This window comes from Peromyscus eremicus, chromosome 5 (assembly GCF_949786415.1).
Source record: "Peromyscus eremicus chromosome 5, PerEre_H2_v1, whole genome shotgun sequence".
Lineage (NCBI taxonomy): Eukaryota > Metazoa > Chordata > Mammalia > Rodentia > Cricetidae > Peromyscus > Peromyscus eremicus.
Window position 1 is genome coordinate 51,449,839 of NC_081420.1, and position 17,803 is coordinate 51,467,641.

A 17,803-nucleotide genomic window follows, 5' to 3' on the forward strand; every position below is an offset into this window, starting at 1 on the left:
ATAAAACAGAAATGCTACCATGTAGTATTTAGACATATTCTTTTTGGATTTGGAGGTGGTAGGCAAATATGCCAGGGAAAGGTTTGTGACAAAGGATGCTCAGAAAGCCTGCTAAGAGGTAACAATCTAAAGCAAAGGGCTTTGGGTTACAGACGACACAAGTGGACCTTACAACCTCAGATTGTTGGTAAAATTAGAAATTTCTTATCAATTAAAAGCAGAATAATACATAAATCTCCCTTGATAACAAGGCATCTTCTTCAAATAAGCTAAGCCTCAGACAATAAAATGAGAATTTCCATGAAGGGATATGGTAATTCTTGAGACTATCCAAGTATTGGCTTTGAACAAAACTTGTGGAACATATTTGAGTGTTCTGATTCCACTGGATTGTCTAAAGACAAATAACTTCTATATCTGATCCCCCCTAATAACCTTTACAATAAAAAGAAAATCAACCTCCTCTTTGCCTGGCTATAGGAGTTTAAACAAATTCAGCTATCACGATCAATAAAACCAAATGTCTCTCTGAATATGAACTGGAGAATCCTCCGCATTCAGGATTGAATGGAAAAATACCTCTCCTTTTGTTCAAATAGCTGATATGCCTGTAATGTTGACAGAGACAGAAATCCTATGCCTAGCTTTCAATATAGATAATCCCTAGATAAATATATTTTTTGTCTGTTTGTCAATCACAGAAATACCACAGATAAGTGGAGGAGAGATTTTAGAAAAGGTTGCCTTCCTTCAGCCAAGGGATGTCATCTCCTTGCTGAATTTGAACTGTGACCTCCAAGCTAGGAAGAGAATGATAAGTCTCACTGTGTATGAGGCTCTCCTCACAGGTATGTGTCTTGAAATTTAGACAGAGAACATCCATTGGTGATGTATATTTTGGACATTTTCTCTTTCTTCCTGTTATTTATAGCATCTTGATGTGGTCCTGGAAAAAGACAATTCTTTGCATTTGTAAATGTGCAGCATGAGATAGTTCCATAGATACACACTTTCACTTTCTTCTGTCAGCCTGTTTTCTGAACAAAACACCACATCAATTGCAAAAGTTTCCCATGTTCTGTCTGAAGCCAGTGAAGGTCACACTGAGAGAATCAAGTAGTCACAACCTGCAGGCGAGACTCAGGGACTGTGGTGGAACCATGGTCTTCAACTTAGCCTCTATACTGGACCAACTAGAAGCTTTAAGAACACTTTCTGCCTTGGTTCTTGTTCTAGCTGGCTTTCTATTGCTGTGATAAAAACCATGACTAAAAGCAACTTGGGGAAGAAAGCTTTGACTTCATCTTACCACTCGAAGTCATATTACATCTCTGAGGGAGCCCAGGGTAGGCACTCCAGGCAGGAATCCAAACTCCTGTCTGGAGGCAGGAGCTGAAGCTGAGAAGGTAGAGGATGCTGCTTACTGGCTTGCTCTTCATGGCTGGCTGAGTTACTTTTTGAATAGCACCCAGGACCACTTGCCCAGGAAAGGTACTGCCCACAGTAGGGTGGGCACTCTCATATCAATCATGAATCAAGAAAATGCCCCACAGACATGCCTCTAGGCCAGTCTGTTGATGGTAATTCCTTAATTGAGATCCCTTCTTTCTAGGTGATTCTAGCTTGTTAAGTTGTCATAAACTAACCAGTACAGTGTCCCAAACACATTCTTATTTGATTGGTTATGAGTCTGGACAATCCTGGGCATCAGTTTTTTTTTTTTAAACTCTGGCCACATTATTCCAATGTCATTTAATGCTGAAACTTTAGCATCTAAGTAGTTAATGAAAAATTTGGAGTAAAAAAGTTAGAGGACATACAAATTCAGACTCTGGTCATTTGGGCCATCCTGAACCACTTCCTGTTGCTTTGAGCAATAGTCCACTCAGTGATCCTCTAGGTGTGGTACCTGAGTGACTCAGGGCTGGGCGCTTGAATGAATCACAGACTCTCAGTTCCCCATCCTAGACCTGCCAAATCACAGCCTCCTGGGTGGATTTCAGCAGTTGTGTTTTTAGCAGATCTTCCAGGTGATTCCAATGCTGCCTGTCTCCACACTGACGCTGTCTGCTTCCCAAGCCATTGAAAGACTACAGGAAGCCATTTTCCATCCATCTTGGGTTAATACCTGTTTCCACCACATATTTCCCTAGTGTTGCACCACTTTCTCTCCACCTTTATGAAGACAACTAATAATCCGAAGCCAGAGTCACGTGGCTAGTCCACTCCCAGCTAATTAATCACTTCCCACTGATTTTTATAGGAAAAGGAGAAGAATGATAACCCTTTGAATCAGTAACAGGACTTCTAGGAGCTCATTCCATGGCTATACTCTAAAGTACCAGGGTATATAGTCTTTACAGGATTGTCATAAACGCAAAGCAAACTAAAGAAGACAAAAAAAAAAGACTGGAAATAATTAAGTTTCCTTTTATTATAGAACTGATTGAATAAATTCACAGAAAGAAAAGATAGGATAGTCACACTGTTTGCCTTATTGCTTGTGGTATCACTATGTCCCTGTCAAGGGCTCCTCTTGAGTGCCTTACCTGCCCTGCTGACTTTCTTTTTGTACCTTTTCCCATGTGGATGCACCACATCTGACTGTCCGACTGCATAATGCCTCTTCCCAATCATTTATGAGGACACCCAGGACAGTTTTAGATTATGCTTGCTCACTCTCTTGCTTTCTTTTCATAGCCACAGTATTCTTACTCATTGATCTAGATAGCTCCTTTTGTTTTGTAGAACTGGGCTTCTCAGCTCTCTGCTATTTCCGCACCTCTGAGAGGAGTCCCAGAGACCAGCAGCCACCTGTGTCTCTGGAGATACTAATCTGGCCATTCTGGCCACCGTGGTGAATGGTTGCCGTAGTGATAGAATTGATAATGCCATACTGTCCTTGATTTGTTGTTACTGCTTTTGTATTTGATAAATAACATCCACTTGATGATTCTGTTTTCATCATGAGAGACTGTACAAAACTCACTTAAATGCTCTTATAAAAATCGTCATGAACTCTTTGTGAAAGAATGTGCATAAAGGTTTATTGACATGAGTAGAGTGGTGCACAGTTGTTAATCTCAGTCTTTTGGGAGGTTAATGCAGGACGATCATGAGTTCAAGGCCAGTTGGGCTCTATAGGAAGTTCCAGGCTAACCTAGGCTACAAAAAGAGACTCTGTCTCAAAAAGGGGCTTGGTGGAGGCTGGCAGTATAGCTCAGTGAGTACTTGTATGCATGAAACCCTGGACTGAATCTCCAGTACTGCCCACCCAAAAAATATGAGATGAGAAAATAGGACATCATCCTCTTTTGAGTTCTGTGCACTTGATAATGTGCTACAGATGAGGAGCCTGCCAACAAATCAAGAAGGAGAGAAGTTGGAACTGTTCCCTAGGGGCCTAGGTGCAGAGAAGAGGGAGCCCTCAGAGGGAATGGGTAACAACAGGTCTTTTCCTGGAAGGTGAGCATCCTATTCACAGTCAGACTTTCAGACAGGTGCCTGATACTCCAGAAAGCAACTATCATATTTTTAAACAGTTCCCTTTTTTTTTTTTTAGTGGAGAAAGTTTAAATCCCTTTACTTGAAGAGACATTGTGATCAATAATCAGGTCCAGGTACTTAAAATTAGAAGCCATATCTAAAGGAACATTAGTTCCAGAAGATTTAGATTTGCATATGCTATTCAATGTCTGCTTCATAGAGACAAAAACTGCTCAGGTTTTCCCATTCTTTAAGGAGGCTGTGGCTTCTGCCTGTGATAGTGACTGCTTAGAGTATGAAAACAAGCCATGTATACGGGGACATGGATGTGTGTTGGAGCCCACTAGGTTTCCTAATGGCTGTACCCAGTAGGACTGTATTGGACCACAAGCTTGGGTACCAGGTGTTTGTAAGGGTCTAACTAGCAAAGGGGAGGTCTTTTGCTCCACCCCTTGACATTGTTATAAATAGACCTTTGGAATAAAGCTCTGGGCCCGTTTGGATAAGGATCCAGGCTCACCTGGGTCTATCTTGTGTTTTCTCTCTGCTTCTTAACTCTCTAAGTCTCTCAAAAGTTCCTGGGGTAAATAAGTGTGGGGGCTGGTCCCTCACAGATGTGACAGTTATACCACTGTCACCTGTTCCTCTACTGCAGGCTGGTTGGTTGGTGACATTCTACTTAACTTTAATTTTGTGGTTTTGAAGGTCAATTTTCACTGATGAGGTGAAACTCTCCATTTTCTGTAGATCCACCTAGTCTTTAAGGGTGTTGTTAGAGCTGGGAATTTCAGAACATACTTTACTGTAATTATTATCTGGCTTCATGATTTTCCAGAGTTAAGCCAAATGAGTGACTTTTCTCATGATGTTGTGTTGTGTTCCTAAGACATTCATAGCAAACAACTGCATCCGCCTGGCCCCAAACAGCAGAAGCACATCTCTTATGGTCTGGGGATCAGAGGTCTGAAATCAAGTTGTCAGCCTGCCTGGCCATACTTCCCCTGGAGGCTCTGGGGAGGATCCATCCTCACCTATTCCAGTTGCTGGTGGCAATTGTCGATGCTCTTGCGTAGTGTCTGCACCAATCCAAACTCTGTCTTCTGCCATGTGTGTTCTCCTGTGCCTGTCCCCACACTTTCTCTGCCTCTCTTTTACAAGGACACATGTGGTGGCATTTAGAAGCCATTTGAGGTAGGGTGCATGCCTCCATTAGTCTCCCGACTTAATTCTGCCATATAAAGTTGGAGTCCTAGGTTCTGCAATGATATGTATCTTTAGAGGTGTCTATTTAGTCATCTACATCCCAGGTGATTCGGTTTTGCCCTTTGTCCTTTGTTGAGAAGCCATTATTTGCCCTTCACCACAGATCCTACATAGGAAATCTGAGGTCTAGAACAAAGAGTTTGTACAAAGGCTTTTTTTTTGGTGGGGGGAGCACTCCTCATAGTAGTAATGACCTGGAAACACAGCAGGCACCCAGCAACAGGGAGTGGAGCAGCTGATGGCATGAATACTAGCAGTAATACACTCCCATTAAAGCGCTTGTTATTTTAACAAAGAGCCGTGGCTGGAGTTTTGAGGAACAGCTTGTAAGCCAACTGGTACACACTACAAAATCCTAGCTGAAGGAGAAAATGTAAGTTAAGAGAAAGATTAACAGGAACGTAGCAGAGTCGGCTACTGTGCTGTATGACCATTGGGATATTAGCTGAATATTTCCTATATTTTCCTATTTTTTTCGTTCATGTATTTCTCTTTTTTTTTGACACAGAATCTCACTGTGTAGTTCAGGTTGGCCTTGAATTCCCTAGCTAGGCTAGGGTTTTCCCAAAATTAAGGTAGTCCTCCTGCCTCATCTAGAGAACTGAAGTTACAAAGCATATGTACGTGCCTTGACACTTTCTTGATTGAGTCATTCTCTTGACTGGGGGTTTTTAAAAATTATTACTATTATTATTATTATTATTATTATTATTATTATTATTATTATTATTGCAATGCTAGGGATGGAACCCAAAGCCTGAACATCAGGCAAGTGCTCTATCACTGAACTATAATCCTAGTCATTGATTCCATGGGATAGGGTCTCCCTATATAACTCAAGCTGGCTTTGATCTTGGGATCCTCTTGGCCCAACCTTCCAAGTGCCAGGATTACAGGGACACTTAGGCCAGAGATTTAGTTCTGTTTTCTGTGAAAGTCTTTCACTCATAAGGGGTTAGTTCTACCTTCTTAGAATTTGTGAGTTAGCCTTTATATATAAGATGTTTAGCATCAGGGATTAGCTAAAATTTTTTGTTTTGATTTCTTTTATTTTTTATGGGTATGTGTCTATGTGAGTATTTCTATGTGGGTCAATGTGTGTGTGTGCAGATGCTTCATGTACATACATGTGAGGAAAAGAACAATGGATAGAGGGTAATGGGTAGGAGTCCTCCCATGAACTGACTCTTTCATAATAGAGAAATTCATTCTCTGGATGTTTCCTAGAGGAGCATTAAAGTCTCATGAACAAGAATCATGAAATGTTTCTTCAAGGGGATTGATTGATGTTCCAATGGATGAGAACCATCAGGGTGGGCCACAATTAAAGCTACTACTGTCTACCTTGGGGACTAACTGTCCTTGTACAGACCAGAGGAAGGATGGATTTCTAGTGAAGTCCCAGTCTCTGGACAGAAGAAAGAATACTTTCAAACATTAGCGGATAGGTAACTAAAGGGTTTTTTTTGTTTGTGTGTGCAGTGTTATTTTCTGGTTCATGATAAAGCACTGCAGAAATTTCAAGCTTTCTGTATCATTTTCTTGTTTTCCTGTAAACTGATCATACCACTAACACTGTAAAATGAAATCAATTTTTACTCATAAAATTCTGTACCTAGAAGAATGGCTGTTATTACTTAGCAATACTGTCGTGTAGGTGCCATTGATCATAAACAGGGAAGCCCAAGTAATATTTTTGATCTGCATGTGGGAAGTGATCTAGCTGTGCTAATTGTTTAGCTTTGTAGATACATCAGGCTCCAGTTCACATTTTCTTTAATATTTCAGGGAATTTTCAAAGAGAATCAGAGATTTGTTTAGTGGATGCATTTCCTCCACCTCAATTAGAAACACCATTTTATTTTATTTTATTTTTGTTGTTGTTCATCTTAACATGCAAAAGTCAAAAGAAATAATGGGTGAGAAAACGTCATCTGGACTCATTTTTTATAGTGCTCAGATAGAACTGTACATATTAATATATATATATATATATATATATATATATATATATATATATATATATATATGACTAGGCTCCAAGCATCATGTGAGATAAGACTGATTTTTTTGAAAAGAAAAATCAGTAAGCTTAGCTGATATTTAACACCTCCCTAAAATCTATGGACAGTGTAAATAACTTCTTGGCTTTGGTGGGAAGATTACAATCTTTTAAAATATTAGATTTCAAGCATTGGGGAGATGACTCAGTTGGCCAAAGTGCTTGCAATGCAAGCACAAGGACCTGAGTTCAGACCCCTGGCAGTTACATACAAAGCTGGTTACAGGGCACATGTCTGCAAGTCTAGTGCCATGGAGGCAGAGACAGGCAGCTCCTTGGGCTCACTGCCTACCTAGTTGAGCTGAATTTGGTGAGCTCTAGGTTCAGTGAGAGACCCTGTCTTGAAGAGTAAGGTAGGGAGTAATTGAAGAATATACCAGAATTTGGCCTCTGCTCTTCACATTCATACACACACACACACACACACACACACACACACACACACACACATACACACACATGCCATTGAATACACACTCGCGCACACACGAAGATGTAATACACCACACACACCTATACTACCATCATGCACACAACACAATATTAGTTTCTACACCATACCCAATTGGATTGCACATATTAATGTTTTATAACTTGAATGTTCTGACAAAGGAAGAGATTTCAGCCATTTATTTAGCTAGTAGGTATTCACCAACCATTGACCTCATGTACACTCCTTTATACTATTTGAAAGTCATTGTGACTCAACACAATGCAGTTGGTGAGTCAGAACCTGGGCTTTTCTCTTCCTCTTGAATCTACCCATGATGTTTCAAATGTCTTCTTTATTTTATTTTATTTTATTTTTTATTTTATAATTTAATTTAATTTTACGTATCAGCCACGGATTCCCTTGTTCTCCCCCCTCCCACCCCCCTTCCCCCAAGCAAACCCCCCATTCCCATCTCCTCCAGGGCAATGACTCCCCTGAGGATTGAGTTCAACCTGGTAGATTCAGTCCAGGCAGGTCCAGTCCCCTCCTCCCAGGCTGAGCCAAGTGTCCCTGTATAAGCCCCATGTTTCAAACAGCCAACTCATGCACTGAGTACAGGACCAGGTCCCACTGCCTGGATGCCTCCCAAACAGATTAAGCTAATCAACTGTTTCACTTATCCAGAGGGCCTGATCCAGTTGGGGGCTCCTCAGCTATTGGTTCATAGTTCATGTGTTTCCATTTGTTTGGCTATTTGTCCCTGTGCTTTATCCAACCTTAGTTTCAACAATTCTCGCTCATACAAACCCTCCTCTTTCTCGCCAGTTGGACTCCTGGAGCTCCACCTGGGGCCTGGCCATGGATCTCTGCATCTGGTTCCCTCAGTCATTGGATGGGGTTTTTAGCATGACAATTAGGATGTTTGGCCATCCTATCACCAGAGTAGGTCAGTTCGGGCTGTCTCTCGACCATTGCCAGCAGTCTATTGTGGGGGTATCTTTGTGGATTTCTGTGGGCCTCTCTAGCACTCAAATGTCTTCTTAATATAAGTCTCAGGAGTACTCATACCACTAACCAAGGAGTTGGTTCTTGAAGCTAGTGGAATCACGTAGCGAGACTAATCCTCTGAATCTTGGCCAGAGTAACTCCATCTTGCAGCAGTCTGGGTACATCATCTTTCCCATGGCTAGGCAGTATTTACTGATAGCAGCAGAGTCACTGATAAGGGCAAGGATGGAGCACATATAAACATGTCTTTCCCAGAGTCTGGCTTTGTTTATGCCTTATGTTGCTTGAGTCTATAGTTACCACTACTGCTGAAACACTAAGTTAGCACTCTGAATCCAGATTTTGTCAATTCTGCTTAGATTTAGGTCCACATAAAATAGGAATTTGGTAGATGGGGATTTGGTGACTTGGAGTGGAGATTTAGCTGTCCATAGCTGCCTAAACTCTATAGAAACCCTAATAAGCCTACTTTACCCCTCAGAATAAGCTTGAACAAATCACTTTCAGCTGTGAGCGCTCCCTTTGGAGACACTGGTTAGTTTTACATCTACTCAGAGAAGTCACAACACATCAGCAACAAGGACAAATACAGGGCAGTGTCTGCCAGTCATGGGCTAGTGTTTTCACTCATTATAAACTCCCTTTCAACTTAGCAAGGCACTCTATGGTATAAATGCTATGACTTGACCAATTTTGAGCTGCCAGTCTGAGGTCACTGAGCACAGACTTAGGAGGAGGTACACTGGTTTTGGCAGCAGCTCATGACTTTATAAAGTAATCCCCTGTATGGACAAAGCAACCGTAAATGATTCTAAAAACACACATATCCATCAGATAATTCAGAAGTGGCAAATTTGGAGTGTTTACTACTTTTAGTATAATTTAGCTGTAAGTTTGTATATTTCAATTTTAATAATGACTGTATTTAACATCTGACTTTCAAGACTGTTTGAAAATTTAATAAGTTCCCGAGTCTAGATGGTTCCAACATGGTGTGATACGGGGTGCAGTGTATCATGTGTTGTAGGCTATATAACCAAGTGTGTCCTTACAGTGTTTTGTGGACTACAGTTCCAGTGCTTTTGTATACTTAGAGCCTCACTCTCCCCAGCATTAAGTGTCGTAATTCATTCAGTTAGAAAGGTTCATCTGTACTTGTGTGTGAAGGCCCTCTGTTTTGAACATTATTTAAGCCCTGGGTTGAAAATTTGTTTTTGTACAGGCTAGAGAACAGATGAACACATACATTATCAGATTGTCCCTTTGTGAAGCCTTTGTACAAGTAATGCACACTGCAGATGCTTATGGTCTTGAACCATTATCATAACATATGTTCCTGCTCCATAGTGGCAAATGTGCCTCTGTTCTGAAATAGCTCATGTATGAGCACTCACATCCATATCTTATGCTCAGGGTCTGGCTGTGGAGGAGGTACAGGGACTTCCATGCCAAAGGAAGTGTTGCTATGCCAATTGCTTTAGCCTGAACCAGACAGGACTGTTTAGAGCGGGTGTATTATTTCTGTCCCTGTTATGGTCATCATTGCCCTGTCCTCATCATCATTACCAATAAGCACTGTTTATCAAGAGCCGTCATGTGCATCTCACTGTGACAGACACCATGCAAATCAAGTGGCATCAATGATCCCATGAAGGTCAAGCCCAGACACAAGCAAACAGCATTAGGTACTGCATCTCTGCCGTTTTAGGGCGGGAGACAGGGTGTGTGATGGGATGGGATGTGAAGAGGGTAAGGCTGGCATTCCTTGCAGGGTAGGGAAAGGAAAAGATGGTACACTAGGTGATGAGAGGAAGTGAAGCTAAGCAGTTAGTGTGAGCCTCAGAACTCATTGGTTGAGGGGTGTGTGGAGCAGTAATGAGATGGAGAGAGGCAAGTGAGGGAGAAAAGGATGGAGGGTAAGGAAAGGAGAGAGGCAGAAAGATACTGAGACAAAGGGAGAGAGACAGACAAATACAGAGAGACATGGAGATTGACAGACAGAAATAGAGAGACAAAGGAAGAAACCGGGGGCAGCTAAACAGAAAGATACAGAGACAGACAGACAAGGGACAGAGACAACAAGACAGAGGAAGAGGAGAGGAGAGACTGACAGAACAAGAGAAAGTAAGGAGGCCGAAGAGGAAGCTGGGAGGTGGCCTTGAGGGGATGCAGCATGGGTGTGAGGGGATCTCTAAGCCCTGGTCTCCATCACACCCCTCTGTTCTGTCCTGTCTCCTCCCACCATCACCACATCTGACAAGGAGAAGCTAAGTGGGTAGATGGTGTGAACTGATAGTGGGAACCCACTGGTGCCAGGGGATTGATTCCTGGGCTAATTCAGGGAATGGTCTTTCTGTAGCCAGCTGGAGAAGAGACATTACCGTTTTCTTCAGCATTTGCCTTCTTAAAAATAAAAGGCTAGAAGCCAGATGTGGTGACATGTGCACCCAGGAGGCAGAGACAGAAGGGTCACTGTAAGTTTGGGCTTCATAGTGAGTTCTGGCTCAGCTTGTGCTACTCAGTGTGGCCCTGTTTCAAAAACACCAGGAGGAAGCTGTGGTGGTGCATACCTTTAACCCCAGCACTCAGGAAGCCAAGGCAGGTGAGTTCCTGAATTCAAGACCAGTGTGGTGTCTACAAAGCCACGGTTTCAGAGACAGCCAGGCTTGTACAGAGAGGCTCTGTCTCAAAAAAACCTAAAATCCAGACTAAACCAAATAAACAAACACCCTAAACTACCACCACCATATACCACCACCACCACCACCACCACCACCACCACCACCACCACCACCACCACCACCATACTATACCACCACCATATCACACCACCACCACCACCACCACCACCACCACCACCACCACCACCATTACCACCACCACACCATACCACCACCAGCAACAGCTCCAACAAAAAATACCAAGAGAAAACAGTCTAGAATATTTTTCCATTCAGGACGTCATTTGATTATCCCTGGAGGTGATGTAACATGACTTCTGCTTTTTTTCAAGGGGATTTCATTAAAAAGATAAAGCCCTGTCTTATGAGCATTACCATTGATAGACTTGCCAGCAACCAATATAAGGTGGGCTTTGTAGCCCCTGTTTAATTTACTGTCTATTGATGTTTAAGATCCCAGAGACAAGATTTCATTTCGGTAGCATTAATTTACTTTATTTTTCTGGAGAGCCATAGCATTAACTTAGAAAACTTAGCATTGTCTGAAGGTATCAAGAGAATTTTTGTTAAAGTGAAAATTGCTGCTTTTTTTCCCCTTTCACTCCAAGAACAGATGAAAATATTGTAAAGAGGAACACATTTTCTTTTCAAAGATGAGCTGTTTGAAGAATATAGTTTGTTCCCCGTGATAGAGAAATCAGAGCTTTGATTTACGGACATTTAGCCCTCTCCTTGTTCTGCCAAGCCAGGGGCAATCAAAGCCAGGACCTAAATGGTACTCTTTTTCTATAGCTACTTGGTAATTTCCCATGAGAATTTGGAATCATTGTTGACAGAGGCTCATGTTTTCCCTGCCCTGGAGCCCCAGAATCCTCAGAGTAGGGTAGAGGAGAAGACCTGGAATACTGACTTCTGGACTTTGGGGTGACACTTTGTGTTTCCCTACACTGTTTAATGTCTGATGTCTCCATCTTAAAATGAGAGCAGAACTTAACCCTCATCACCCCCTGGCTTTGGTTCTCTTTAGTAGAGTAAAAGATACCCAATAGAGCAGTCCTTCGGGGTGTAGAACTTAGCATAGCTCAGTTGGTTCATGCATTTTGTTGAGCATACAAGACATCTCCAGTCTTATATAGGTACTAGGAACACAGCCTGTGCCTTCTGGCACTTTGATTGACTGGGGGATCTCTTGGGATTGTGGGGGACAGCTTGTCTTAGACTCTAGATCCTACACTGGTGACAGGAAGCTGAGGGCTGTGTGTGTAAGACGCTTCTTGCTTTAGATGATATACTCAACTTTGCTTGGGTCCTTGGCCTTTACTTTCCCTCTAACCTCCCCAGCCTTTCGCCATTCATTCCTTCTAAGACAAAGATTCTCACTTCTGAACTAGCTGCAGCTACAAACACACCCATGTAGGAAATTTTAGGGACAGCAAAACCGTTGGAATTTTTGGGTGTGTGCTTGCTTAGAGATTACATTAGCCTAGGATGGTCTGTTCCCCTTCCTCTCCACTTAGGTTATAAACTATAGATCAGTACATTTATCATGGTTTCCAAAAGAGCTTCTGATTTATTTAGTTTTAAAGATTCTATGTATGTATGTATGTATGTGTGTATCTATCTATCTATCTATCTATCTATCTATCTATCTATCTATCTATCTATCTATCTATCTGTGTATATGTGTGCATGCTTGAGTCTATGTGAGTGTGTGTATATGTGTATGTGTGTGTATGTTTGTTTGTATGTGTATGCATGGCTGAACATGTATGTGCTTCCATAGAGGCCAGAAGAAGACATAAGATCCCTTGGAGTTGGAATTACCTGCCTCTGCAGGATTCCTAGATTTTTTTGTGGGCACTGGAATCAGAACTCCAGTACTCATAACTTTTCAGCAAGAGTGATTAACCATCAAGCCTTTTCTCTTAACCACTCTGATTCTCTCTTCTAAACATCTTACACTATGGTTGATGTAGCTTGGGACTTTATGGTTCTTTCAGGCAAATTCAAGCTGCTATGACCCTTCATGTCAAATCACACCTTGTAAATATTTTCCAGACATGATTTATGGAACTGTTCCTGCAGTGGGTGGCATCTTTGGGCATCAGAACTAAGGTAGGCAGTGGGCAGGGAGCAAGGAGTGGATCTTGGACATCACGATGAGGCTAAGGGGAGTGGGGTGACTCATAGCCAGCTCAGGTCTTTCTCAGTTAGTAGGAATCTGTGAAGGATACTGAGATGCCCTTCCTGCAAATTCCTTCTCCTTCTGTTCACCTTGATGCTGGGGCTACTCCTCCCTGAGAACAGCCTGTGGAGGCTTTTGAAACACCTTTAGTGCAAAGTAAAAGATGTGGCAGAGAAAAACCCTCTTTGCTCCACAGTCAGTCCCATTCTATGATAGTGGTCACAGCATCCACAGATGACAGATCTAAGTCCTTTTTTTCCTCATAAAAATAATTATTTCAATTTACATTGCAACAGAAGAAAAACTAACCCTTAGGTCAGAGGTTTTGAATATTTGCTGTGGCAACTTGAAATTGCTGGGTATGTGCATTTGAAAGGTGCTTTTTCCTCAAGCATATGAAATGAAAAATATGGATGGCCAGGGATTGGGGCGATGGCTTAATTGGTAAAATTCTTGCTGTTCAAACATAAGAATCTGAGTTTGACCCCCCAGAAATCACATAAAAGGCTCTGTGTTTTGGTGTGTGCTTATAATCCCAGTGCTGCGTAGTCAGAGATAGGCAAATTCCTGGGGCTCACTGGTCAGCCAGTCTAGCCCAATTGGTGAACTCTAGGCTTGTGGACAGACTCCATCTCAATGGTGGAGACTGACTAAGGAAGGCACTGAGCATTGATTTCTGGTCTTCAAATGTTCCCATATGTGTGCACTTACACAACATGTATGCACATGTGAACATGTATGTCCAAATGTCAGGCACCTGAGTCCTTGATGACGAACACTGTGTTTCTTTGAGTGGGTTCAATACTAAGACCTAGTATGGATCTGCTGTTTTGCTGTCCTCACTAAGCTCTAGAGCCGATTTTGGAAACAGAACAGCCAAATGGGCTCTTACCTGGCAATCTTGTCTGTGCAGGACATGGTGACTAGCTGCTCCCCCAGCAGGATGCCATCCCACGTCTGGACTGCACTGGGGCCCCGGACAGGGACTGTCCCTTCCCCAGACTCAATCTTGGTGCGCAGGTGGCCTCGGAACTTCCTGACGATGTGTTTGCTGCTGTTCACTAGGAAAGAAGAAGTGACCGTGAAAGACGGTAGGAACGCTGGTCCAGAGGCACAAGAGTTTGCTTGTGGAGACGGAAGAAGGAAGTACGACAAAGCAGCCTAGGCTCAAAAGGCCGGTCTTAGAAGTGAAGGCAGGGTGGAATTTACTCATTTTAACAGTGAAGTGGTTAAGATCTGGGCTGCAGATTTTAGCCTGGGGTTGGCCAGATATCCCGTGAAGGACAGAGAGCAAATGTCTCAGAGACTCTGTGGGGCCACACTGTCTCCTTTGCCCTTTTTCAATGCACAAAGCCACCATTGGGTTGATTTGTCACAGAATGAGTCTAACATTCAATTTTTGGACATCAGAATTGAAATGTGTAATTTTTCTAAGTTGTGAACTACAGTCAGATCTCCATATCCACAGGTTCTGTAGCTGTGCAGTCAACCAAAAACATTAGGTTCAAAAATTGCAATTTTTATTATTCCCTAAGCAATATAGCACAGCAGCCATTTTTATCATATCTACATCGTTTAGGTATTATAAGTAACCTAGCAGTGATTTAGATCTCATGGGAGGATGTGCATAGGTTATGTGCAAACACCACAGCAATTTTCTGAGGGATTGGAGCATCGTTTGTGGGGAGTCCTGAACAATCCCCAGGAATACCCAAGGATATTGCATTTTTCTTTTCAGTTTTTCTGATTTGTTTAGAATAAACTTTACCAAACAGTTTTACATAAGGTTTTTTTTTCTAGAAATAACCAAAAGGGAAGAATACTTCCCAGCTCAAGGTATACATGGATACAACCCAGAGGGGTAATTGTAAGAAAGGATGGCATAGACTATTATGCCTCATATATGTAGATTCTAAAGAAATTTTTACAAATTGCAGGCGGTTATACAGAAGAGACAATTGCTTATGGTCAAGAAGGTTTAGTTCAGAAATGTCTTTTCACTTTTTCTCCCAGCCACTAACAACTGTAAAGCTGTGCCTAGTTTTTAGGTCATTTGGAGCAGGTGCTGGGTGGGTTTGGCCTCTCAAGCTGCTCTAGATTTTAATCCTGGTGTCACTACTGACTAGCTGTGTGACTGTGGGAAAGCTACTTAAAATCATTGTGACGTGGTTACTTCCTCTTAAAACAGAGCCATGGGTGGTGCTTAGCTCCTAGGCTGTAAAGATTAGGAAAGCCAGTAGGTCTGAAAAGGCTGGTGTAGCCTAGATACCCACTGGCAGAAGAATGAATAAAGAAAACGCAGTATAGACACACAGCGGAAGTTTGTGCAGCTATGAGGAAGAATGAAATCTTTACTTTTCAGGAAAGTTGATGGAACTGGAGGTCATCATTATGATAATTAATATTGACTGGATCTTGCATCAATTAGAAGGCAAGTACACATACGTTCATTATCTCTCTGTCCTGGTTGTGAATGTGACCAGCTGCTTCAAGCTCCTCCCCCAACTTGCCTGCAGTCAAGGACTAGAGCCAGGAGTTGTAAGTTGAACAAACCTTAAAGTTCTCCCTTAAAGTTGCTTTTGTCGGGGTATTTTGTCACCTCATTAGGAAGGGAAACTGGGACAATCATATTAAACAAAATAAGCCAGATTCACAACAAATATTGTGTGTTTCCTCTTATATGCAGAATCCAGATCTAAAAGATGTATATAGCTCATGGAAGTCGAAGAGAGGGTTATGTGGGGGAACAAGAGGTGGTGATGGTGGGGAGAGAGACAAACATTGAATGTTTCTCTCTTATGAGGAAATCCAGATTTATATAAATGATAGAAAGAAGAAGGGGAATTATTTGGAGGGAAGGAGACCAGTAGGATGGGAGAATGGGAAGAGAGGATGAGAGTGGGTATGAGCAAACTACAATGAGATAGATGTATAAAACATCACTACAAAACTCGCTATTTTGTGTGGTAATGGACATATATATTCAATATATATTGCTAGTATAACTTGGAACATGTAGTTCTTCTTAAGTACTGACTACCAAGGGCCTAGAGGACACAGGTACTTTTCTTTGCTTGTAAATGACAGACTTCCTGAGCCTGGTCCCCATATGTCTCTCACAAGTCTGCCCTGAATTTTCCCTTCTTCCCAGACCCTACTTGACACACATATACCCACATACATTACAACGTACAGTCCACAGTTACCTGGTAAAACCAGCATGAACAAGAGAAACTTTACATTTAATTTTCTGTCTTTCTTTAAAAAATTCTATACATGATGTTTAGATAATATGGTATTAGAGAAATGCCTAACTGCTTTGTCTACAAATTATACACATGGTAGCATGAGTGACTATTAAACATTCTCTTTAAAATGTTTTTAAGATTTGAAGGTTCCATAGATGTAGTTTCACCATCATTTATTTTCACTGACATAGTGGATAGAACACACTAGCTTGTTGTGGACATTTCTCCTGCAGAGATTACAGTGATTTCCAGTGTACCTTATACTGAGCTGATGTTCTTTCCATACACATTCATAGAATATCTTTTGGGCTGAAAGGAGTCTCAAAGCTTGGAAAAGATAAACTTTTGAGTGGCTCCAGACAGCTTTTTCACTGTGGCCAGTTAGACAAGTGATGAGATCCAACTTAGATTTGTCCCTGTGTCATCCATGGGAAGACAAACCAAGAAGAAACAGAGCCTGGATGGATGCAATAAGCAAACTTACGTGGCACTACAAGCTGGAAGATGCTGATGGTGGTACTCCACAGTAACACTGTGGAGCTGTTAATGATGACAGTAGTGGGGATACGGTGATGGTGATGGTGGCGCTGCTGTACTGGTAATGGTAATGTGGATATGGTAGTGGTGATGATAATGGTGGCCATGGTGATGATGATGGTGGAGATGATGATGATGACAGTGAAGGTGAATATGACAATAATACTGGTGATAAAATGGAACAAAATAAAAATAGTTCATGTGACTCAAAAATACTTGACATGACTTGGGTTTAATCCTGAACTATTACACAATTCAGATGGGGTCCTTTCCAATATTAACTTTCTGTGGCAGATAGCAAATTGGGAATGGGGCAGCTAGCAATACTTACAGCTTCTATAGTGCTGTCCAAAGGTAAGGGACTTTACTATCACACTTGGGAGGCAGATTTCCAGGGGATATGGTACTTTGCTGTCCCTATACTTCTGTCAATTATACTGTCCTTATATTCTCCAAGGATACTATGTAACATTTTCCAGGCCTTGAAAGTTGCCCATTATAGCTTAAAAGCTTTCTAAATTTTCACCATCTGTTAATGTCAAACAACAAAAAAATCCTGGATTGAGTTACAATATTTTTTAGGAGTCAACTCTAAGTTTTAGGATAGATTAATTTCGCCTTAAGAGCCAGGTGTGGGAGATGCTCCCAGGTGTGTTTTCTTTGCCTTTTCTAGTGTGTTCCCTGGTGAGTCCACTGAGTCCCAGGGTGAGCTGAAGAGCTGGTGAGCTCCTACAAACCATTTCCCCTCGTTCTGATTTTTCTTGGCTAATTGCAAGAGGCAGGAGGGAGTTGAAGATGCCACTTCAAGTATAATAAAATGCCAATCTAACCAGCAACTGCAGGGGATTGACCTTAAATAACCAGCAGGGGATTGAACCTGTTCTTGAGACAACGAAGATGT

General features: G+C 41.9%; 1 protein-coding gene across 1 annotated transcript in view; it reads right to left on the bottom strand.

Annotated features, from left to right (window-relative positions):
• Window positions 1–17,803, bottom strand: part of Adarb2 (adenosine deaminase RNA specific B2 (inactive)) — a 197,925-nt gene that overhangs the window by 25,038 nt on the left and 155,084 nt on the right. Inside the window, exon 6 of the mRNA XM_059263018.1 lies at window positions 14,010–14,178. Within this exon, the coding sequence (XP_059119001.1) occupies window positions 14,010–14,178 (169 nt within the window). The remainder of the gene's footprint in view (window positions 1–14,009; window positions 14,179–17,803) is intronic.